General features: G+C 44.0%; 1 protein-coding gene across 1 annotated transcript; it reads right to left on the bottom strand.

Moving 5' to 3' along the window:
- Window positions 1-1872: 1872 nt before the first annotated feature.
- On the bottom strand, window positions 1873-24182 carry LOC128300256 (potassium voltage-gated channel protein Shaw-like). Its single transcript, XM_053036259.1, has 12 exons — window positions 24139-24182; window positions 21869-22018; window positions 21210-21342; window positions 20534-20713; window positions 19296-19433; window positions 18981-19070; window positions 14285-14581; window positions 10972-11181; window positions 4219-4387; window positions 3936-4031; window positions 3646-3753; window positions 1873-3494 (listed from the first exon to the last, which is right to left on the bottom strand). Exons 1-12 carry the CDS (start codon window positions 24180-24182, stop codon window positions 3379-3381), a joined length of 1731 nt encoding a protein of 576 aa, XP_052892219.1. The 3' UTR covers window positions 1873-3378.
- Window positions 24183-24532: the final 350 nt, after the last annotated feature.

Below are 24532 nucleotides of genomic sequence, written 5' to 3'. Positions count from 1 at the left end.
GGGTGTGTTTCTCATTGCTTGGTTGTAATTTGTCCATGGATGATTGTGTGTGGTTGTACAGCCATAAACATAAATTGGACGGCTCATCAAAGCTTATCACATATATAAAATGTAAGATTTTAAAATATGAAACAATATAATTTAAACCTGGAGAGTTGATTCTTGGGAAAATATTCTTATAAAAGATATTAATATTAAACAATTACAATTCCCCTGCATATTGTGCTTGCTTCACTTAAACCGTAATTTGGTTTAAGTTCCCCAAAGAACAATTTAAATCCATTCCTTATATCCTGCTAGTCTTGAGTTGTTCTGGAGAAACCAGAACAGAACACGGTCCTTCAGGTAAGTAAACGTTGGCTTAATTTGGTACAAAGCAAAACAATAAACGCTCACCAAACATAGACAGACGTAGATTAAAACGGGGCAAAGAAAAACAACACGGAAACCTCCAAACAACATAAGCACCGACTTCAGCTGTGTCAGCACAGAACGTGGCAAGAAACAGGAATCATCTTGCTGCCGGTTTCATCGTCTGCGATTTGGTTTGTGGTTTCTCTCAAAAATTAAAACGACTGGAAATGGAAAAGTGCTATCAAAGCGAACGATACGAACGGGCAGGAAATGAAACATATTCAAGTTTCCACCGAGCAGAGTGCTCCATTTCGGTGTGTTTTGCTGGCGAATCTAAGACGGTAAAGAGAGTTGATTTCGTGCTTGAAAGTCTTTTGAACAGTAGAAGGTGCGGGATGTAGAACACACAAAAAAAAACATCTTCTTGAGAGACTTTGCGAAGGCTTCCGCATTCGGGCATTTGCAATGCATTATGACCTTCATTATGCTTCGAAAGGAAAACTTCTGTGCACAAGATGAACAGTTTAATTGATTTCGGAGTAAGGTAAGGAAAGAATTGTGTCCCTTTTATAAAGCGGAAACCCAAAACCCCTGTCCAACAGCAGGCACACAGTTACACGTGACTACACGTCTCACAAGTGCGGCCGATGCAAAACGGGTGGGGGACGCCATAAATTTGCCGTCCGCCAATAAGCAAGAAATGTTAGACGGGTAGAAACGCAACACGTTTTTGCGTTAATGAAGGCGTACGGTTTTGATGAACAGCTTACCGCCCTTGCCCTAATTTAATGATTTTTTCGGGATATAATTCTCAACAGCCCACCAGCCAATAAGCACCGGTTTCCTGCTGGCCGTCTCGGCCACAAGTAGCAATCACTCCACAAAAGAGGATCGCTGTTTTTCTCTTATGTTTCTCGTTTTTTCGTAATTTCATTGCTATCAAGTAAGTAACGCGGTATGTCTTGAGTTCCTCCGATTGCCTTTTCGGTTGTCGCCGGCCACCACCGAGAAGTGGACCGACACCGACAGAACGCACCGTCATTTACTTTGTTTAACCGTCAGAAGCACTAAACAGCCGTCATTAATTTCCTCCGGTTCGGGATAGCGTGTGCATGGTTGCTTATTTGCAAAATTTACGAGCAGCAGTAAAAATTGTCCACGATCTGTCGTCCATGGTCCAGGGCAGAGCACTGTCCCACCAGGGTAAAAAAAATCTCAAAACGTAGTACATCTTCTTTATGCTATTTTCAAACACTCGAATGGGTCTTTTCTTGTCCTTCCGGAGAGCTGCACGGTCAGTGGTGGTGTGTTGGTGAGCAATGCTTTAATGGTGTTTGTTTTGGTTTTCGTTTTGAGTGTTAGGAGACAAAGTTGATTTTGATTTCATTTAAATAAATTATTCCAGAAGTCAGGGATTTGCATTCTGCATTTACGTAATATGATACAACAACAAAATTTATCAGAAGTCTATTTCTTTGTCCGTGAATAAAATCCACCCAATTGCATTGATTTGTTTAAAATCGCACAAATATATTTCTGGTCTCATTTTCACTAAACATAACAGCTTAATTGTCTTGACACATATAGTTTACTGTATCCGCATTCTTGCTGACACCGCATTACAAGTCCGCTAAACTTAGACACTAAACTGAAAGCCATTGAAATGAACCAAAACTTATTGAAGCTTTCACAACGATGTTTGATCCTTTCCTTACATTCTCTCGACGATTTGAAACCTATCAGTCAATTGATTAAACTGTTCCTCAATTGTGGCATTGACCGGTTTGGTGTGGTTCAGAAGACTATCCAGAAATTTGAATAATGAATTTTCGTTCAACTTTTACCTTCTTGACTAAACTTTTAGAGTAGATGGTTGCAGATTGATTCCACTGCATCGCTCAACCTTACTCACCTTCTAAAAACCTCATTTCACCACCGTTGTTTTGTTTCCTTAAAGCTTGTTTCAATGGTTGTCATCCCACGTCCAATTTACTTAACACTCCATTTTATTACCTTCGAGCATGTGGTTGTTTGTATAACTTTCCTTGGTTGGACATCGATAATGGTGGACATTTTGACACAGACGATAAATGGGGGTTTTCAGTTTCGGTTGTGTTTAATTAGTTTGCTGCGAAACCAACCAGTACACACATACATGGTGGTAACATTCATACATACATTATGGATTCCGCTAACACTTCCCACCCGAGTAAGAGAGAGGGAGGGAGAGAGAGAGACAGACACAGAGAGAGATAAAGATACAGCTTCACTTTCGCTTTATCACGCTGCTTTTTCACCACGGTTTGAAATCTGTTTCCAGTTTTGATTCTAATCATCTGTCCGTCCCCGTCCTCCCGCTCGACGCACGATCGTATAAAAGTTGAGCACAAACAACACGGTTATCCAATTAAACAACTATTTTCTAGCTAATTTACTTATGATGCGCTTGGCACAAGCTTAATGTCCTTAACGACTCGTCCACAATGCAACCACACGCACGCACGTCTTTGTATGACAAAAACGATTTGCTTCTGTTAAATTCTACTCGTTTTTGCAATAGTTTTTTTTTATTCTCTTAACGCAAAACTCTTTCTACCAGGAAACACAATTCCCGCTCGAAATGCAAACTTTCTTGTCTGCGCTCGTGATGTGAAGTGGTGGTTTGTTTTTTTGCATCTCTTACCACCTTTCGAACCCGAGTCTATTTTAGTTTATTTTCAATGAAAGTATTTTACTTTTCTTACATGCTTTAAGTTTCTGTTCGCGTTAGTTTTGCTTTTATTTCGTATCCCTGCGTAGTTCCTTTATTTTGGGTAATAAATACATTGTTTTTCTTCCCTGCTTTATTCTACTTTCTCAAAGTTTTCCTTGACCGTTCGCTTACAACTTTTACAAATCTAATCAAAATCCTTTCGATTCTCAATGTTGGACCATTCGATGCCGCCCGCTCCACGGTGTATGTGTGCGTGCGCTTCGAAAAGAACAACCCCCCAAGGTCCGTTTTCAACCCCAAAAGCGCTCGGTTCAAGATTCATCTCCCGGCGTATTGTTGCCGGACAAACCGTTCGGGTCGCTTTGCAGGGTGACTTTCGGTTCCAGCGGGATCATTTCTTCCGGTTTGGATTCTCGGCGCTCTACTGCTGCGTTCCCGTGATTGTGGAGATTGCGTCGCCGGCAGTCGCAAGCCGACAGCCCGTCAATGGGAAGACAGGAAAAAAGGGGAAAAAATCGAGTTGAATTAATGGCAAACAAACGCGGTTCGATGTGAAATCTTCCGTAAGCATCTCTTACCCAGCGGAACGAGCAATTTTGGCTGTAATGGTAGCAATAAATCCACATTTCCGGTCGTCGGCTGACGGGGCTGTAAGGAACTCAGCTGTGGCACGTTGATGAAATCACCTACCGGCAAGAAGTGGGCGAATGTGGAGGAAAATAATAAAAAAGCGCAAGCAGACAGAAGAGAATTGAGCAAATTTGTCGTTGAGCCGTAGATGAATGGATTATTATCGGCAATATTAGCATGAAATTTGTTTGCAAATGAAGCGTTTTCCCGGATGGATTGATTTTGCGTTGCAAATTACCTTGCTGTAGTGCGGCGGGTGGCTTTAGAACCGCCAGCCCCGGTACGGAAGGTCCTTGGAGGGTGAGTCCTATCACATTGACGCCATTCACGTGACCTGACGATGGAGAGGTAATTTTCCCATATACATTACAAGAATCTTTTCTGTTGGCATTCTGTTTGAATTCTCTAATTCCAGGACATTAAAGCTCGAAAGCTCCCAAAGGCAATGAAAGCTCTAAGCTTTCCATTCGCCGTTTCGGAGAAAGAGATCCAAAAGCTTAATCAAACGGGCGAAAGCTTACCGATTTTCGCCCCACCGAAAGCATCCTTAAAGATGGCGGGATGTGTCGGTTGGGTGTGTTGGTGTTTTAGCGCGTTTACCCGCCGGTTAGCCGCACCCATGTCACGCTTCCTTCGCGGTTGTTCCACCGGCAGCACACGGCGACGCTTTTTCGGCAGTTTTGAGCGAGCCTGTGGAGAAAATGAAAGCGAAAAGAAACAACAAATGATCATCAGTTTCTCGCGCAGACAAACAGTGTGACTTCGCACTGGGAACGATGACCGGAAGGGAAACAAAGTGTGTCCCTTTTTTCCTATAGCTAGAGTAAGAAGTAATGTAAAAAGTTGTGCCTGCATGCCGAAGCGCGGGCAGAAATAATCACCAGATAACAACGTCTTTGTTTACACTGTGTTTGTTTTTGGGTTTGTGTTTTGCCCAACCCTTACACTGCGCAAGGGAAACGGTTTTGTTTTTTCATGCTAAAGAAAATGCTTCCCCGCTGACAGAGTAGGTGAATATTGTTGAACAGAATGTTGTTGTTTTTTTGGCTTTAAGTTGGAAGTGTGGTACGGTGGTACGATGTGTAAATTTGTGCCTCTTTCGTGAAGGGTAAATTATCTGATCAGCAGCAAAACACCTTTCTAGCCCAGAGGAGTCGGATGCTCCAGTGATTTTGGAGCAACCGTAGAGATGGAGGGTTTGTTTCAATTGTCTGAAACTGAGGGGTAAATTTTCATCGTACCTTATGTTTGTTAATTGTTTGATAAAAATGAGGTAAAGGTAAGGTGAAACTTGTGCTTGTTTTGAGAATCTCATGAACGAGAGTTTCTGTGTTTTGCTAGTTGGAGTTGATTCCATTATAATTGAATTTGTAACGCTTGCGTTAATTTGAAAACTATATGTTTTAATTGCTCAATAACACGGAAGTCACAAAGTCAATGATAATATCGCTTCTAGACAGAGTCATCAGTTGAAAGATTTCACCAGTATGTCTATCAATTAACAAAATATTTAAAATGCACCAAAACTCAATAATTATGGTACCTCATGAGTCCCACCGGAATGGTTTCACTCTTTTGGAATGTTGAATATTTATCAACTGTTGTTTGTCTTCCAAAAGGATGAAATTTCTTTCAAGCTAAGTTTAAAAAAAAGAAATCCTTTTCCCCACCAAACAAATTTGATCGTACATTACTACCATTGGATTTCAAATCGCTTTCTGTGTTATTACACTAAATTTATTTGCAGAAAATAATAAACTACCACCATTTTTGCATATTAAACGTTTGCCGCATTTAAGTTATTTAACCTTTTCGCTCTATGTGGTGCTTTGCTTTTGTCAGTTTTGTCTGTCATGACCCAGCCAACGAACTGATTTTTGTGGTTAAACGTGTAGCCTTAACCTCATAGAGTAAAGCAAAAAAAAACCACTCAAGACGTTTTCGGTCACCTACCCAATGTCCAATCAGCGAGATTGTTTGTTCAGGTCCGCCCGTGAAGTGGAGCAAATTGCTTTGCATATAAATGACGGCCGTACACCTTCACACACACACACACACACCCAAACACCGAACCGGAAAAAGGGGGAGAGATCAGTTACACATTTATGGTCCGTTTTGCCACGAGCCCGAGTTAATCGGTGAAAGTAATCAACAGCGTATTATGCAAAATTAACAATAAATATTTTATCTCGTACACGTGTGAAAATAAAAGTTATGTCAGCACGGGGGCTCCTTGCCATTCTCGCTTCAAACAAAAAAAAACGCCGGTCTACGTGTATGGTGATCAGGTGAGCGGAGAAGGCAAAACAACCAAAGCGTCAAGAACCTTGTTACGCAATGAGGCAATAAATCGCTTTTACACGAGTGCCCGCTAAGCGCAACAAACTAATGCGATGGAATGTTTATCGAAATCACCAACAAGAACAGGGTAACGAACACGATGAAAAACATTGATAAATTTCCCCCACTAAGCCACCGCTAGACGCCGCGTTGCGCAATGTTTATCTTTTTTGCACAACCATCACAGCGGACACATAATGTGCGCGGCGAATCCTTTGCCCCGCACCAGTGCAGTGCAGAAATGGAGGCAATTTGAGATACTGCCAGAGTCGATAAAAATTTAAATGAGAAAATTATGTAAATCGAACAACACCGCCTCGGTCGCGAGCCCTGTATTTTTACAAGCATGGAGGCGGCACCTGTGACCGTGGCACGGGAAACATGGCACACGAGAGACGGCCGTTTGGTTGCAGTTTAGTAATCTTTTTCCTTTTAAAACGAAACTCATCCGCCCGCGCTGGCACTGACTTTTTCTCCGTTTGTGCCGTAAACCAACCTCGCAACGAAAGGATACTTTATTTGTCGTTACATCAGGAGTCAAGTGGCGCGGAACGTACAGCGCGAGGATTGCTCGTATCCTTTTAGGAACAAAAATAGATCTCGCCTTTGTATGTCTAGGATGCGCCGGTTTGGGCCAAACACATCGCTACCGTCCGCTGTGAACACATGTGCTCAACCAATCCTGTCTCACTTGTTGAAACGCAGCATCACTTGCCGGGGACTAATGACGTAAAATGTGTTTTTCATTCTACCTGCCAACCCGGCACGAAGCGTGGATTTCAAAACACCACGCTTTACATCATGAATAACCTCGACAGCAGGTAAATGAGCGCACATTAGCCGGCGGTGTGGCCTGATGAAGCGAGCAAATGAAGCGAAACAAATGCCCGAGGACGGCATTAGCAGTCAATAGTTGAGTCGAGCTGGGCTGCCATGGTACGGCCGTTGTCTCGACGAAGCAAGGAATTCTTCCTTCTCGTCATGTGGATCCTCCCAATCTGTGTGCCCTACAGTCAAAGCGTAGTTTGAGACTTTGCACCGTGACCCTTTTAGTGCGGATGATTTTATGCTAATGACCTTGGTTGTGCGGGTTGCGCCGGTGGAGGTTGCAGCTTGAAGTCATTGAATACTGCCGCCTTGCACAAGCGTGCAACTGTCAGCCGGGCGTTTTGTTTGATCAACTTTTCCCTTTACGAATGGGCCAATGGAACACTTCCCAACTCATTTTCGTTCGGTGTGTCCTTTTTTCGAGTTTGTCTGTGTGTGTGTGATTCTTTTTGCATGAAAACCATTTGAAAACCTTATCGAGTGGCTGCAAATGGGAACAATCTGGTGGGTAAAACGAGCTGTCAAGTGCAGTTAATTAGAACGGAAGAGTCTCTGCTCGGGCAACTCCAACAAGACCTATTTATTGAAAGTTGGAAGTTATATGCGGGTTTCATTGTTATACAGCTTAACGATACGAGTCCTTGGGTAAACTTTAAAAAGTCTCAAATAAGATCAATAGTCCGAAAAACTTATGCTGCAAACATTGCGCTTGTATACAAGTTTCGACAAATATGTTTTGAAAATACTTTACAGTAGTTTCAATATGATTTAACTGAGAGTATTAATTAACTTCTGTTGCTTCCAAATACTTTTCCAAAATTTATCATCATTCTTTCCAGGAAAAATTCTTTGAGAAATGAAGTAGCTAGGTATAACCTCTGTAGGTCATGAATTGACCGTAGAAAAAAGGCGCTAGGTACATGATTGATTACTAAAAATGCTTTTTGTTGTTGTGATTGCATACTTTCAGGGGCTACAGAGTGTTAAATAAAACACCACAATCGACCATTGTCAAAATTGTTTGCTCTCCTTGCCTTTGATTCGACGAGTTACACTCAAGACAACAATTATCTTCAAATATCCTTTCGTTTGCACGCCTTTGTCTGCTCGCTGGCAAACACGATCATTTATCAAAAAAGCCGAACGGAACTGGACATTACTCTCATCTTAAGGCTAGACAGGCTTTCTATCTTACCCAAGTCCTAACGGGACACGGATTCCTGCGGAGCTACTTCGTCAACAAAGGTATCCTGGAGGGCTCGCCTAACTGCCCGGTGTGTGAGCATGACGTGGAAGACGTCGACCACGTGATGTTCCATTGTCCACGGTTCGCCCGAGCACAACACGAGATGCAGCAACAGAGCCACACCCGCTTGACGATGGACAACCTTGCCACGGAAATGTGTGCCAGCCGCAGTACATGGGAAGCAGTCCGAACGGCCGCACGGACAATCTTCAAAAGCCTCCAAGTGAGGTGGAATGAGGAGAGTCCGCCGACGGCCAGAAGACGACGGCAGCAGCGACGAAGGAACGCGGATCAACGGAGGCAGCAATAGCGGCCCCCCGCCACCAACAACACCAGGACAACGGAAAACAGAAGCAGCAGCGGTAGCGACGAGTAACCAGAGCAGCAGCAGGAGCTAGGACCCACCCGAGAGTGGCGGCCACGGACGGGTGGATTCTGAACAACAGCAGCAGCAGCAGACGGAAGACACGAAGCGGCAGCAGCAGCGAGGACAACCAGGAAGGACGACGCAGTAGTGCGCAACAGCAAGGGTGCTACGCACACACGACCCCGCATGGAGTACTACGCACATCAGCGCATCGGCAGGGTTCGGATCAGGTCGAGGAGTGGTTTAGTGCGGTCGCATCGGTCGCTTGACTCGCTTCACGGGTCAAGCTTCATGATGAATCCCACATAACCCATCTCGAGGGGCGGTGTCTAGCCGCGATATGCCCCTCTAGGCGGGTACCTTTTGAAGGTTCCCTCCCCGTTAACAAAAAAAAAAAAAAAAAAAAAAAGGCTAGACAGGCTTCGGTTTGTGATAGAAAATTTAGAACCACCATACTTTGCCGAGCGACAGGTACATAAATCATAGCTGACGCGTCGAAATGGAACATAAATCTACAAATTAAGGTCAAGATTAAGACAATATAGACCACCGCCGCACAACGAGAAACCTTGCAATGGTGTGCTTTATTATCCGCACCCGATACCGAAGCTCCCCATTCCGAGCATGATGAATTGATGACCATTACAGAAGCAGGACGAGATTTCGGGGCCAAAAGGTTATTGAAAGAACATAATTTTGATGTATCTTCTGAGATGATTTGGTCTTATAGTTTCCTGGCCACAAAAACGAGCCGTAAGGCACAACAGGAAACCGTTTCCGAGTATCAACCCATTCGTCTGCTAATGAAAGGCGATCCAGCAGTGTAAACCCCATCGCACAGGAATGAAAACTGTAAGCAATTTTTCACCCGACAGCATCTGGCACGGGGGATAGTGAAGATTTAAGTTTTGCTGTGAAAGAAGTTCACTATTTCCTGCCCGTTTCCACCCAGATAGTATTTCCGACTGTGTGAAAGTTCCGTTCGAACGCCTTTTTCACTATCTCCCCGGTGGGCCATAGCGCGATGGTTGTTCCGGTGAAGTCTGCCGGAACTTGGCAACAAGAATCAAAGTCTGCGAAACCCGCTCACGTCCGCCCGTGCTGCAAACTCACTTCGGCACATCTCACTGCGCTGGGGGGAAAGTTATCACTATGCAGAATTCTTTCGCACTACTTTGGGAAAAACTTTCCCATTTCCCGAGGCCATTTACTTACAGTTTGGTCGGTTCGTGCCGGATCTCCGGTTGGACGATATACGGAGACAGCGAAGCGGTCGGATAGTTTGACAAATTTGCCTGCTCTTGCATACGATCGACGGGAACGGAGGCACAGATTAAAACCGTTAATCATCGCATCAGCCGGTCAGCACGCGTGTGAACATTGAACAGAGTGTCAACGTTATCGGAACATCGGCACTGAGCGGCTCATCGTCACTTCACTCCTGGCTAGTGCTCCGCCGGATTGGAATGTCTTTATTGCCTTTTTTTTCGTTTCCGAAGGGAGTAGCAGCAAGCAACAGGGAACTTTTGCTCGTAAGCTCTTTCTAAAGTGTCGGCAGCGAACCGCAACAAGCACGGGCGCATCGTACGCGGTGCTCAAACAGTTTTTTCGGGTTAGGGAAACCCATTTTTTGTTCGTGGGTACAAAGTTCAGCAAAGCCGTGCACGGTCATAAATCGTACGTAACAAGGCATTGGCGGGCTGTCATGCCACAGCACTCGCTTCCGCAACGGGCAGATTACCTTCATGTTTTGATGAGTTTTGTTCGAGAACTACCTGCGGTAGGGAGCTTTTTCCCCGCGATGACGGGAAGCAACCAACAACATGCTAAAGAGCAATGAAGTACAAAAAACAACCACACATAAAAGGAGAGACACGATTCACTTGTTCTGCTCTGCACCAGTCACAAGATGTTCGTTATGGGTGATTGATGAACGAACATGTTTAGATTTGCTTACGGTGATAAGGAACACCTAAACGAGTGGGTTTCCTTTTTTTGGGAAATAAGGATGTGATGAGTTCATCCAACCTACGACCGCTACAAAAGCAAAATGCAGTTGTGTAGGATGTTGTGTCTTGCTTTGTAGGTTGAATCACCGTCACAAAGACACGCACATCATTTCTTGGTTATGAGCAATGGTGGTGATGTTAAGGTGAATTTTCCAAGGAAAAATATGCTTCCTCACTCTTGGAAGATTTTTCTATCGAGTTATGAAATTTTATTACACCGTTTTTTTTTGTTTATTTTTTTGTATCCACTTTAATCTGTGGTCCACGACATAAAGTTTATGGAACAAGCTATATAAATTATTAGCTCAACCTTTTAAGCGGCTTTAATCCGTATTAAAAATTAAAAATCTCATTTCGTTAATAAGATCATAAAGCTTTAATCCCTCCCATTATTGTACCATATAATTATGAACCTGTTTTGTAAGGGCTTCCCAAGCGTTAATACTCATTTTCCCGACTCATGGTTCCGACCAATCTCACTTACCTGCGTATGCGAGTAGAACATGGAGAAATTACTGACAATCACCGGTACCGGTAGGGCGATCGTCAACACACCGGCCAGGGCACAGAGTGCACCGACAAACATCCCGACATAGGTTTTTGGCGCCATATCACCGTAGCCGACGGTGGTCATCGTAACGATCGCCCACCACAATCCCAGCGGAATGCTTTTGAACTGGTTGTCTGGGTTGTCCTGAAAAGGAATGGAAAGCAAAATGTTCGTAATTTTTTTTTAAAAAGCATGGGTTGCGAAATAAAAGTGAGAAATAAAGTTCAAGTCAACACGTAATAATTAGAGAACTAAAACATAAGCTACGAAGTGTTATGTGACATAAATGTGATCCTTTACATCAGTGCCGAAAGATTACCGGTAATGTATGCACCCCACTAAACTGTAAACCGTGTTGTTAAATCCTGCAAAGACAATAATGACCCGTGCAGCAAAAGGGTCCTCTTTGTTCCGGGTCAGAGGGTGTGTAAAAATACAATCCCCCGTACACATAATCCCCTTTTGAGCGTGTTTTATTTGTCATGCACAAAGCTTCACCGAGGACAAAAAACAACAAATCACTCACACATCGGGGTGGACCGTTTTGCTTTATTTATTTGGTTGTGGAAGCAAATTGTACCGTACGCAGCACCGGTCCAATGGACGTAAATGATTTTTATCCATCCGTATCATTAGCCGGCTTTACGATTTAATCTTTAATTATGCTTCCTGCGGGACGCGAAGGCTCAAACATTGAACATCGTTTCAGTGGTTGGTGCTTTCACTCAACGAAGGCCGGAAAACCTCCGGGGGTTACCCAACAAAAAAAACCAGCAAAACAAAATGGTGTCAGCTGCTAAGTTTCAAACTGCGAGATTAACGAGGTTTGAAAAGGTCAGCAGGAAAAAATGAGTTCGGTGAACGGGAAAGAGAGTTAAACACTTGCCTGCTCCCGGCGTAACGCACGGATCGGCTCGCTTAATCGGCTAACACAAAATTCAAATTAATTTACCCTAATCAACGTAATCTCAAACCGAGCGCACAAATCTTTCGTTCCCGTACCAACCGTGCTCAACCCCAAAACCGATTGGACAGATCATTATTTTTAAGGAACTCCGCCGTGCGCCGTATCTCATTTGCACCCGGCGTTTTCCCGCTTGCCCGCAGCAGCATCACAGCAGCCGGGGCAAGCGTGTCGCCGCTCATTAGCGACATCTAGTGAGCAGCACGAAAATCTACTAACGATTGTTATTTCTTACCCAACACTCACACAATTCCACCCACACACACAAACAACCATAGCAACCGGTTGCCTACTACTCGGGCGAAAGAATGGTTGCGCGTTGGTGGATAGTTTTTCGCCTACATACCACATCAGTTGCCAGCGTTACACGTGCCACGGCGTCACAACCCTAACGCCATTAAAAGAATGAACCGGGGGGGTGGAATACCATAAAACAAAAACTTTATCTCATATCGGCATATACGATTGCCCGCGGCAGAAACGACGGCTGTTTTGTGCAACGCGGGGTCGTTAACGGGGCGTTGATGTAGTGTAGGTTCTCGGTTCACTGTGTACTCACCACAGAAAGCACCATCAAGATGAACGAAACACTAAAACTACTTCTCCGGCCAGCAAGAGCGCGAAGCTGTGTAGTGGGTTTTCACCGCCAAAGATAAATGTGATATGTGCGCTCATATTTTCTAGCATGGAAAATTACATTTCTGCTGCATTATGATGTTGATGATGATGGAAAACGATAATGCCGGAGAGCAGGGGGCATTATGTGGAAATGGTCAGACCGCATTGAAGTCTAAATGTTGGGGGAATTGCAATGGGTTAATGGTGTTTAGGGTTTATTGTAATTACTAAATGCCACTCGACATTGAGAAATCTTGTTAATGGAATTGAGCTAAAATTTAATAAGCACAAAAAAATCAGTTCGTTTTAAGATTGCGTAAGAACCTTAAGAAATCGCCTAAATGTATGCAATGTGCATTACTGCTAATCCATAAAATCCACAAAACGAAACAAAAAAGAATGAAAAACAAAACGAAAAGAGCTCAAAATGCGGATTGAAATTATTTTGAAACTTAAATCCTTGTGTACTTTTAAATGCATATCTGTTAAGAGCCGTAAAAATATACACTTTCAATCGAATTAAAAATTTCATGATAATAAAACGCTCCACAGCATCTCGTTCTTTGTAACTCAATATCGAATAATTAGTAAAAGCCATTCACGTTATTAATAGTATCATCACAACCTCAATTTAAACCTGATATCACCAAACAAAAGGTGTAACACTTTGTAGTAATTGGGAAGGGAACTCTTCCCTCTTACAGTCTCGCTCCCGGAAGTTATTGAGCATTAATTTAATCTATTACAGCTAACAACAGCAAGCACCTATTAATTTGAACTTTTCATCACCTTCAGCTCCCCCAACAGCTTCCCCTACCACCCGGCGTGATTCCAGGAAATTGTGAACGACAATGTTGCCATTTACGGCTATTCACCTTCCCGTTGAGTCCAGGAGCGCAATGGAGATTACTTAAGAAAACTGTCGAACATCATTGTTTGTCCCGTCGTTTAACGCTATTGAACCGTTCGGCCATCGATTCGCTGAATAGCTTGATAGATGAAGCGGCACTTCATTAAATATTCTTTCATCAGCCCTCGGTGGGCGCTAACGAAACCAAGTAAGCAGAAAGCAAAGCGGAACATTTTTCCTATCGTTTTGTGCTATCATTTCCCTTCAGCTCCAGCTCAAAGCGCAATATGGCAAGGCTTAGCCACGGCCCGATGCGTGCAGAATGGATCCACACAGTTTATTGCCACAATCATAACGTGCGCCGTTGCTGATGCTGTCTCCATGGAGCGAAAGAGTTTGTCTGCCACTCGAATCAATGTGGTGGCACTGGGGATAAAACCATCGAGTGGTTATGAAACCGGATGCTATAATGCAGAAAGAAGAAGGTAATTTTTATATTTCTTCTCCGAACCATTCGAGACACTCGAGCCGGCAGCGGTGATTGGGGCTTGCACAAATACTCGCTCCGTCTGGTTTACCATAACAACAGGTCATAATCACAAAAAACACACACCGCAGCTTGTATTAGGTTCGTACACAAGAGACCAAACATCATCCGCAGTCATCCTTCGGTGATGCTGGCAAAGGGGCTTTCAAGGTAACAGCTTGACGCAAACAAGACGATTCCGAAGCAACCCGTGCTTCGTCTGCCCGCACATTCACTAGCAGCCGTATTGTTTTACTAACCCACAAGACATGCCCCGCCCGCCACTTACCTGCAGCTTTTCCGCGTAGTACACCAAGCTGGCAAACACAACGATGCCGAGCACCAGGAAGAACACGAGCAACGTCAGCTCCCGGGCGGACGCCTTGAACGTGTGGATCAGGATGCGCAGACCGGGCGAGTGGCGCGTCAGCTTGAACAGCCGCAGGATACGCACGATCGAGAACGCCTCCAGCAGCCCCGTCTGTTCGCCCATCCGCTGGCAGACGTCGGTGTAGAAGCTAAGGGTTGCCGCCAGGTCGATGATGTTGACGGGCGATTTGATAAACTCGAAAATGTTCGGAGTCACCTGAGATGCGGAGATAAGGTGAGAGAGAGAGAGAGAAGCAAGTAAATTCAATGGTTGCAATAAGGGTAAAGAGGGCAAGTGTCAAGCACAATTATGTACGCTCAAGTGGGCTCTCGGGACGAAAATAACTGCCGCTTTGAATGGCGACGAAGAAAAACACTCGAAAGTGACATCGATTGAAGGGAAAAACAAGCCCAACATGTGGTGCTAACGTTCCTTTTGTTACCTTTTGAAAATCGGTAGGATTTGCGTCAAGGATGAATGATCATAAATCTGCATTTGATAGTTGAATGAATATCTGATTGCTTTTCATGGAAAAAAGGAATTTCTCAGTTTGTGAGTCGAATTTGATACATTGAGTAGTTTGAGATACTAAATAAAAACTATAGAAATACTTGCAATTCTTTTAAACAGGTTAAGTTTAAGGTCGATGATTTTAAATTAGCAATCATAGATTATATTGAGATAAGCGAACTGAAGAGTTAAAATTGTATAATGTTAGGCGTTATGGTGGTTTATGTTAAGTATAATGTGTGCTTTATTTGAATTGAACAGTGCTTGTACTGTTTTGAACGAAAGCAAGTTACACTATTGATTTAGGATTTATTATGTTTGGTAAATAATACTACAAAAAATCCAGCTCGGCTTGATTTCTGGTGACTATATTGATTGTGGTTTGAAAATGTCCTGTTGTGTAAAACCTTTCGACATACAATTTCGAAATTTACGATAATGATTAAACACGCATTAAAACTCTATTTGATAAAATTGGAATTGGATGAAATGAGATGAGCGAAATGAACATTGGCAAAAAATGTTGCATTAAAATAAATCCAGACTTGAAATAGATATCATGCACCAGCCTCATATTTCATTAGACCGCACATGAATGCAATTGATTTTCCCCGTGCCTTTCGCCTTTGTTGCCCTCTCCATACCATCGACTTTTCCGAAAATGGCTATGGGAAATTAAATTTGCATCAGCTGCATTACACCAACCCAACACGAAAGGTTAACACCGTCCTGGGTTGCCCATAATTGCTCCTCCCCACCACCGGAACCGGCTAAATTTATTCGATTTTAATTAGCATCATTTCGAATTCAAACACCAAACGTGCGAAGCAGCCGGGAAACTGGGTTGTCCTTGACTGGCCGTTTCACACTTGCGGGTTGCTTACGGGGTTGAAGTTTTCAAGCCCCATGAATCTTTGATTTATTAAACAGCTTTAAACTGCCTCTATGGGAGCCATCAATCTTCGGTCCTGTACGGTCGAACGCTTCCCCAAAACTGGTTGATTGAATTAGGAACAAAAGCATCGCTGAGTGTGAAACTTTATCTCTTTCAGCAAAATAAAATCAACAACAAAATGTGCTTACTCTTGCACGATTTTACTACATCACCAGATAACGCTTACGAGTTCGTTCGAAATGAAGAAAAATATGACACGCTTAACTTATTAGTTCTTCGTTAGCCCGCACCACCGTACATTTATCCATATTTGTTGTTTTGCTCGAGCAACCAAGATCGATGGCGTGGCCACAACATAGCCTGGGCCCCCCGAAAAAAAAACCCTATGCAAACCAAATAAACCCATAACACAACTGTGTGAGCATACGTTACACATTCCCTCTGGTTGTGTGGGGCTTTTGTAAGGGCGACATTCCACAGGAAACGGCTGTCCAGCCCACCGTGCACAGTTCGGTGGGCCGTTCGCAACGCAAAGTCGATATTTCATAAGCTGACATAAATACCACCAACACACTACTTCACACAACCATCCAGACGCATTCACTCGTACTCCTTCATGTTCCGGCATTCCAAATGCCAAAACATGGGCACCACCGTATCTGGGCCCCAAAAGCGTCCTTCAGCGTCACACCAAAACCGGATGGCTTTAACCTGAAGGCAAACGCGCAAATGATATTTATTTAAATTTATAGCATTTTCTGTTTGTTGCTTCTCCTTATACGCTCCCGCCACTAGTCCGGACGGTGTGGCATCGTAAAATTAATGTGCACTAAGAGACCCTGTGGTGGTGGCGAGTTCCAGGGATAGATATGCATACGGTGAAAGCAAGACAAGGTAGAGTCGAAAACTTCTTTAGTAAGAATGGAAATGAATGACCAAAAGAGCACTTGGTGGAGTCTAAGAGATGTAAATCGAATGGACTTGCTCAAGAATTTTCACTATGGCACAATTGAGGACGAATAATAGCTAACCTTTCGTAGGTTAATCCATTCGGGTTTTATAATGATAGCCAGTGGTCGGAAACCACACCTCTCTTAACGTAAGTTGCGTCCTAAATAGTTCCTGACTAAAAGATACAACATGTCCACACATTGCATACTTTCAGGCGTAAATGTCTAAAAGTTAGAGATGAAATAATTCAAAATCATCTTTAGGACAAAAGCATCTGCCTACCAGTGACACTCAATGCAATCAATGGCGTACTCCATACGCTCTCATCTTAACCAATCCGTTTGTCGACCACTGTCGCTCAAGTAACACCGTACAACGAAGGATAAAAGTACAACTTTAACGTAAAGCTACACGACCAGCTTACCAGCACGACCGGATACGGTGAACATCCGTAAGCAGATGTTAATGTCAGTCCGATCCATCGTCACGATTACGAGGGGATACGACGATTACGTGTATTTAATTCTCATCCTTCCTGCGATTTGCCATACTCACACACACACATACATGCACACCCTCCCTGCTTGCGCACTCGGAAAAGGTACGGTACGTACTACGAAACCGGGAAAGCTCAAATGACGGTTCTCGACTCCCATTGCCTCGACCTAGTTGACTTGCTTGACACCAGTGCCGGAACCCAAGGCTAACCGTAACCGTATCGTCACGATAGTTAGGTGTCATTTGGTGTCATTCGGTGTCGTTTTAACCCACACAACCTCACGGCACATAAAATAAGGGCCGCAAGTGTTGCTTACGTGCCGCTGCTAAGGGTTAGCCATATGCTAATAGTGGACGGTGATGGGGCATGTGTGTGACTATTGCAAAGGCTTAGCATTCGAGACTTCTCGGTGAACTTTAATCCCTTATCACGGGATTCATTTCGCTAGCCGGCTAGCTCCGCATCTGGTTCGGGGGTTTTTAATGATACTTTTAAGTGTGTCTTTGTGGTGGCTCAAAATCGACAACCGTTCATTAATCAAACCCCTTTTCGAGTGGTTCGTTTGTGCTGACTCAGACTACATCGTTTTGTGGTTTTGTTGAGATATTTTTGGGCAGACGCTGTAGCGCTTGTAGGGAGCATTCGAGTTGATTGATGATTTTCCGGCCGGCAATGATTGTCCTATCGATGATTGAACGAGCCCGGTTTCGAGCGGTTTTGGTAGTTTGCTGCCTCATTAGAACTTAACAATAATTTTTTGTGTGTGGCTCAAAACCATGAACTTTTCATTTTTACACGAACCATCTGTCATGAAATGAAACAAGCATTCATTTTCCTGTAACGATGGTTAAGGTTGTATGCAAGATGAACGTCAGGTTTAAAAAATAAATAAACAAATCCTAATGAAAAGTGAACTCATCTCAATCTGGGGCTAAGCCCGGCTGTCCTCATTTGAATATGCCAACCGAACGCATTTCTCGCTACAAGCACTAGTTTCATCATCAACCCGGTATCTTCGGGTATCTAAGCAAAATATAGTAATGAAAGGAAAACATGTCTGCCAACACAAATCTCTACAACTTCTGCTCCTTGTGCCACATTCCGAGCTCAATCTTAGATGTGATGGATCCACCACCACAGCTACTGATCCCATGTGGGGGGGAGCGACAGTACCATGATGAATGTCAATGTTTATCCTATCAAAAGAAGCCCCACATTTGCGCCCAGCAAACGACGAAGACATTCACCGTCAGCCGTGAAACACATCAGCTGCCAATGCTGAAGTTGATGGTTTCAGGCTAAAGAACGGCAAAAGGCCGAAGCCTATCATTAATCTCGTGCAGCATCTCCACGCGACAAAACCCCGTCAGTTGACAAGGGCTTCGATACGATTGGGATCATTTGTGGTGCTGCCGTGGGATGGATGGCGCAGGCAAAAACGCAACCGACTAACTCAATTCAATCTGCATGTGAATGTCCCATGTGTGAAGGACGATGATGAAAGTGAAGAACTTTCCACCAAATTGGGGAAGTTTGTGCGTGAAAAAAGCGATTACACAATCGATTGGATCATAAAGACCAGACGCACCAGATGGTACCAGACGCTAACGATCTGGAAAATGGAATTGTTTCCCGGAACCGTTGTTCCACCTCCCAGTTTCAGCCACTCGAACATTTGTGAAAGAAATTCGAAAATCACGCTACCCATCTGGGCACAATGTCTCAGGTATTATTTCTCGCATCGCAACGGCACTACTCACCACCAATCGAACGGTCAGCTCGATGATGAACCACACGTTGCAGACGAGCTCGACGTAGAAGAATGCTTCGTGTGGCTGACCGTATGTTTCCTGCCAGTTTTCCACGATGCTGGCACCCTTGCCCGAGTTCATCCGGTAGGCGCTCGAGACGATGCGTCCGGTTCGCTGGGTGGTCGTTTCCGGCCGTGTCGGTGATGCGGGTTGGCTTTCGGTGGTGGCACTGGTGGTAGTGGTGGTGATGGTGGGTGAACCGTAGTCCAGCAGCAGCTCGTCCAACCGTCCGTGGTCTAGGAGATCGTCCAGCGTGGATGGTGCGTCCGGCAGGGCGCCCAGGCTGCCGTTGTTCGTGATGTTAAGGATGGCCGGAATTTCCACCCGTAGACCCGGGTGCGTCTTGAGGCAGAAGGATATCACAGAGATGCAGATGAAGAACACCGATATTCCAGCAACAATCTAAAAGACATGATGCAGAGTGAAGAATGTAATTCAACATAAATGGAGTATTAATCTTTTTTGCTATGAGATATTTTCTAACCGAAATTAAGATCTAACCTTAGGGGATCGTTATACGCCTTAACCGAAGGCACTCTCTTGAATGGTCAGAATTAATCCGAATATCAAACGAGCCCTAGCTTTTTTTAATCACAGTTGTATATTAATAGTAAGGCTTTTCGTACCGAACAGCACAAAGTCTCTCAGTGGTCATCAAATGACATGCTAAAGCACTGATAATTGAGTAACAGCAAACACTTACGATATAATTGGCAAAAGTATTTAATTCGTCAAACAAATGACCTAGTGCATCTATTCTGATATCAAAAGACATCCGTCAATTATCTTTTCACGATAGAACTTCATCTCGAGTTCATCGCAACCTTTTGATCGTTTGACTCTAGGAACGCATCTTGCTGTGATGCAAATGGACGTAGAATGAATGGGAAAAGCAGACTGTCCATTTCATTTGCTATTATTTCCCCACCATCCATCGTCGCTCCCTTAAAAAGTGTCTTTCTTCTTAGCTTTGGTTTGTTCAGACATTCTTAGATGCAGTGCATGCGGATCTACGAATGCTTTTCATCGACTTTTTTTGCATTCAGCACTTCCAACGGACGATGCCGTGTTAAATCAGTACCAGTCGATCAATTATGTAGTCCTGTCACTATTGCTTCCACCTACTCAACTGTCGTTCGGGCGTAAGATGTCTTATGACTTCATCATTTCGTGAAACATTTGCAAATTTGCTGCTGGTTTGCTGCGAGCAAAGAAGCCTTTTCTCTCTTCCAGCTTCGCTCTGCCAGCGAATGGATCCAATCACGTGGCAATCGATACGATCAGTGACATAATTTTCCCGGGTTTACCACAAAACCTTTCAACCGGCAAGAGACAGACCTGTCCAAGCTGGTTGCCTGGTAAGCCGAAGCGTTCTTCAATTATTTCATGCATAAATTAAGTGACTAAATAAAGTTTCTTCGCTGGTTTCTCGTATCCTTCATGTATGCGATCGAAGCGCGCTGCGGTTCGGTTCCGGTACCATGCTTCCACCACCCACCTACCTTAGCACCGGTGGAGCTCGATGGTTCATCAAACAGGGCCCAGATTTTCGGTTTCGTCCGCTGCCAGCAGGTTAGTTCACCGTTTAGCAGTGCCTCCTCGAACCCGAACAGCCGCGCAATCGCCTCCTCGGACGGTTGCTCATCGTCTAGCTCCAATTTGTCCAGTATCGCGAGTGTGCTCTATCCCGGAAAAGACACAAGAAACAAACAAGTGAAAGCAAATTTAACAATTCCGATGCATAACCATTTTCCTGCCGGTCCCGGTACGCCCACGTTCGCCAATCGAGTGGCATTTGGCTGCGGAAGAGATATGCAAATTTGGGCCGATGCGCTTCTGAGGATGTTGCTATCGGGGAAAGCTAAAGATAATCTTAAAATACACCAAAATCACAATCTCACCCAATCCCATAATTTTGTGGCAGTCAAATGGTTTTTGTTTTTTCGAGGTAATCAAAAAATGAATCTTCTGAACGATGTTTTTGGTTTAATTAAATATTCATGCCCGATAAGAGATTATGCTTGATTGCTTGCATAATAAACAAATTGGATTCTTGAATAAAAACCACCATACACAATCACAATCATTTTAACATAATTTTTACACCGCTATTACATCCATGAAATCCAAATACTTCAATCCAGAGATCTTGATGTAGAAAAATGATAACAATCCTACCTGTGTATCACGATGCACACTGTACGTAGACCAGCAGCACGGTTCAACCTGGTTCGAATCGAGACCCCAAAACTCCAACTCCTCCTCAAACAGTGGTCCACAGACATCGGTCGGATAGTGCAGCTTGCCGGTTCTGAAAGAAAACACCCAATAGCATTCGCATATGTAAGCAGCACAACCTTCTTTTTTCTGCTGCACAACATCCATAGACTGCAAAACTTCAATCCGTGTAATGGGTGCACGCTTGTCAGAATAACGTTGATGTGAATATCATTCCCAACAACATGCACACACCGCACAGGGATGCTGCTGGTTAAAGTAGTTTTCTTACTGACAACATAGCATTTCTCCATTCGCTGAGATATTTCACGGGATTTTACGATAGCAAAACTGCGTCCAGCAGTACCACCACAATGCGCAGTTGGCGTAAGTCTTCGCTCGCGAGTTATGGCTTTATTGCAGAGCGATAAGCTTCATTGCAGGGTTTCCCTTTATTAGTACGCTATTGTGTCGCAGAAGGAAATAAGTACATCGGCGGTTTGAGAGGGAGAGCTCGTGATGAGTCGTTTCAGTAGGACTTTTTCTATCTTGATAGCATTATGAGAGGGTAACGATGACTTTAGCTCTAAATGCAATGGGTGAGAAAATCGGTCCCTTACCTATAGTAGTTGAGGACTTGCGCAAATACCCCCGGATGGCGGTCGAAGAAGTACTCGTTCAGGACGGGATCGTAGTTCGCTAGTGCCTCCGTCAGTCGCGATAGTCGGGTGGCCGGGATCTTCTTCAGCGTCGCCTTGTACGTCTCATACCTGCAAGACAACGGCAAACAGTTTCGGTTAGCAGCATCATCGAACTGTGTTCGAAGTGAAACAGCGTTTCGGGCAGTAAACCTCACTCCTTTACATTTGCTCGAAAGCGCTCGAGAAGCGCTTTCGTCACATGTCGGCAGCTCATCTGGAAGGCGGTCATACAGTGTAAACATCATTACACATTCATAGCTTAAAATTACTGTACCTACACGCTCACGAGCACTCCAACTCACGGGCCAGAGAAACTATCTCACAAAGAAACTACAAAGTGTGGTTCGGCACTTGCGAAGGGAAAGCTTAGCTCTCCGTAGTGCTCACAGCACTGGAGTGACTCGTTAGAGGAAACATTTTTTGGGATGGGGGACTGTTAGATAAATACATTCTCACATCTTAAAAGCTGCACTCGTTGTCTTTTCAACCACTCGCACAATGATGATGCTTGTCGTGCTAGCGTCGGCTGGCGCTTCACTAAAATGGCTTAGTGGGGCAATGAATCGTTCCTACGCAAATAGTGAACGGCAAACATTTAACTTTCCCGCCATCGTCAGCACAAGACCCGACCTTAACGAACAACTTCGCTACGGGTTTTAGTTGACTGGGCTAAATGTTGTTGCGGTTATGCAGAAATTGAAGAAACTTTGATTTCGGGGTGGAGAGTTGTCTCGTGTTGAACAAGAACCATAATAAAACTGAGTTGAATTATTTGTACCGCGGGAAGAAAATTATTATTAGCAGAATTTAATAGAATATTGTTTCCAAAACATCGTAACAGCTACCACCATGAAGAGCGAAACACTAAATTGATCAGTTTATGATGTTTTTCTATAAAACAGTTCGCAAAGGGTGTAACTTGTTTGCCTTCAGAAATTTGCTGCCAGGCAGTCGCTTTCGCACAGCATGTCTTCCAACAAACGAGAAAACTTTCACATTTCTGCCACACGCGAATTTCTCAACTCGAACGGAACATCAAGAATCTTTGTCCTACTTGGGCCATCTGGTTGTACTTTTTGTTTTTCACATTACTTTTTCCCTGCTTTTCAAGCAGTTAGTAGACCGTTCCGTCATGCTAACAAGTGAAAGTCTTTTCTCGCTATTCGAAAGCCATTATCGTCATCGTCGTCTAACGTTTGCTACCTGGCCGAGCGTGTGTCTCTGCGTGTCCACTAGGTTTATGTTGCCGACCTGGTGGCACCTGAGGTGAGATAACCGGAAGTTTTGCTCTCTCCACCTTAGCCTTGAGCCCCGTCGTCTCGGGCAATTTATTAAAGCACAACACAACGAGACTCGCCCCAGAAAGTTTTCCCTTGCGAATAGCAACGAACACGACGGCGACATGTTGTCTTGCAGAAGCAAAGTTCGTCTACTTCGCAAAACCGACGAGCGCAACCTGATCCACCTGAAGCCAATTAGAATAGTTCTGGCTGCGTAAACTGCAAGGCTTTATTGGTTTTAATTATCAAACAAGGCCACACCAAGCTGGCTACCGTTCTTCAAGTCGTCGGGTCTTTAAAGTGTTCACGCACACGCACACACACACATCCTATTCTTGGCCAACAGGCGAAAGTGTTGCATAAAGGGAAACGATGTGACACGACAGCCGGGGAGTTGTTAATATAGTTAGCCATTATTGTCATTAGTCACGGCAAAGGTCTGGGCCACGGTGTGCCGAGTACGTCACCAAGAAAAGGGACAAGTCATCCAACGTCAAAACTATTCCCAACGGGGTTGACAGCGCACAAGACAAATTGTGACACAACAGAAAGGAGTTTGGCGAACTTTCCGGTCTTGGGTAAGTTAGGCGTTGTAAATCATGAACCATGGCAAAGGTGGTGACATATGATTAGTGGGAATAATGCTAGACAACACAAGATACCAGGGGAAAATACCACAAAATGAACTGATTATGTCGAGCTAGTGTTAGTCTAATTCAAGAGATTTTGAAGAATTTCTTACCCTTAATTCCTGTTAGCTAATCTCTTTGTTCATTACTAGCATCGTGTCTTGGGAGACTCAGAAACATAATTATGTGAATTAATCTCAGTTGCTTTTACTAGTGTTAACTAGTACTAAATGGAAAAAAAATCCATGGCTTTATGTCATCTTCTTTTCTTTTAACTTACCTGATACCACCTACGTTGAGTATGATGCGATTTTCCCCATCCATGATGTTTGTCCACTGGTTCCAACGTTGGCACACAAAACTACGTCACTTGCAACGCTCATGACAGTTCACTAAATGTGTCTGTACTCTCAAAATTACTTAAGCTTATCTTTGCACACTTCATGCAACTGCTGTTATCTTACTTCTTACAGTGTAGTAATTTCAAATCAAATGTCTTAGCTAACGCTGCTCCTATTTTCTACTCTCGTGGTAACAATGGATGTTTGCAACCTTCTCCGGTCTCCGCAAAAGGACTTTTCTATTCTTCACTCTACCATCACTTTCACCTCAACGGGTAAACGGAAGTGTTACATATGCTTTCAATTCCTCCACAAGTGCATTTGCAGCTACAC

Source organism: Anopheles moucheti, chromosome 3, assembly GCF_943734755.1.
Source record: "Anopheles moucheti chromosome 3, idAnoMoucSN_F20_07, whole genome shotgun sequence".
Taxonomy (NCBI): Eukaryota; Metazoa; Arthropoda; class Insecta; order Diptera; family Culicidae; genus Anopheles; species Anopheles moucheti.
The sequence above is the reverse complement of the archived record's forward strand: the minus strand, read 5'-3'. Positions and strand labels throughout refer to the sequence as shown.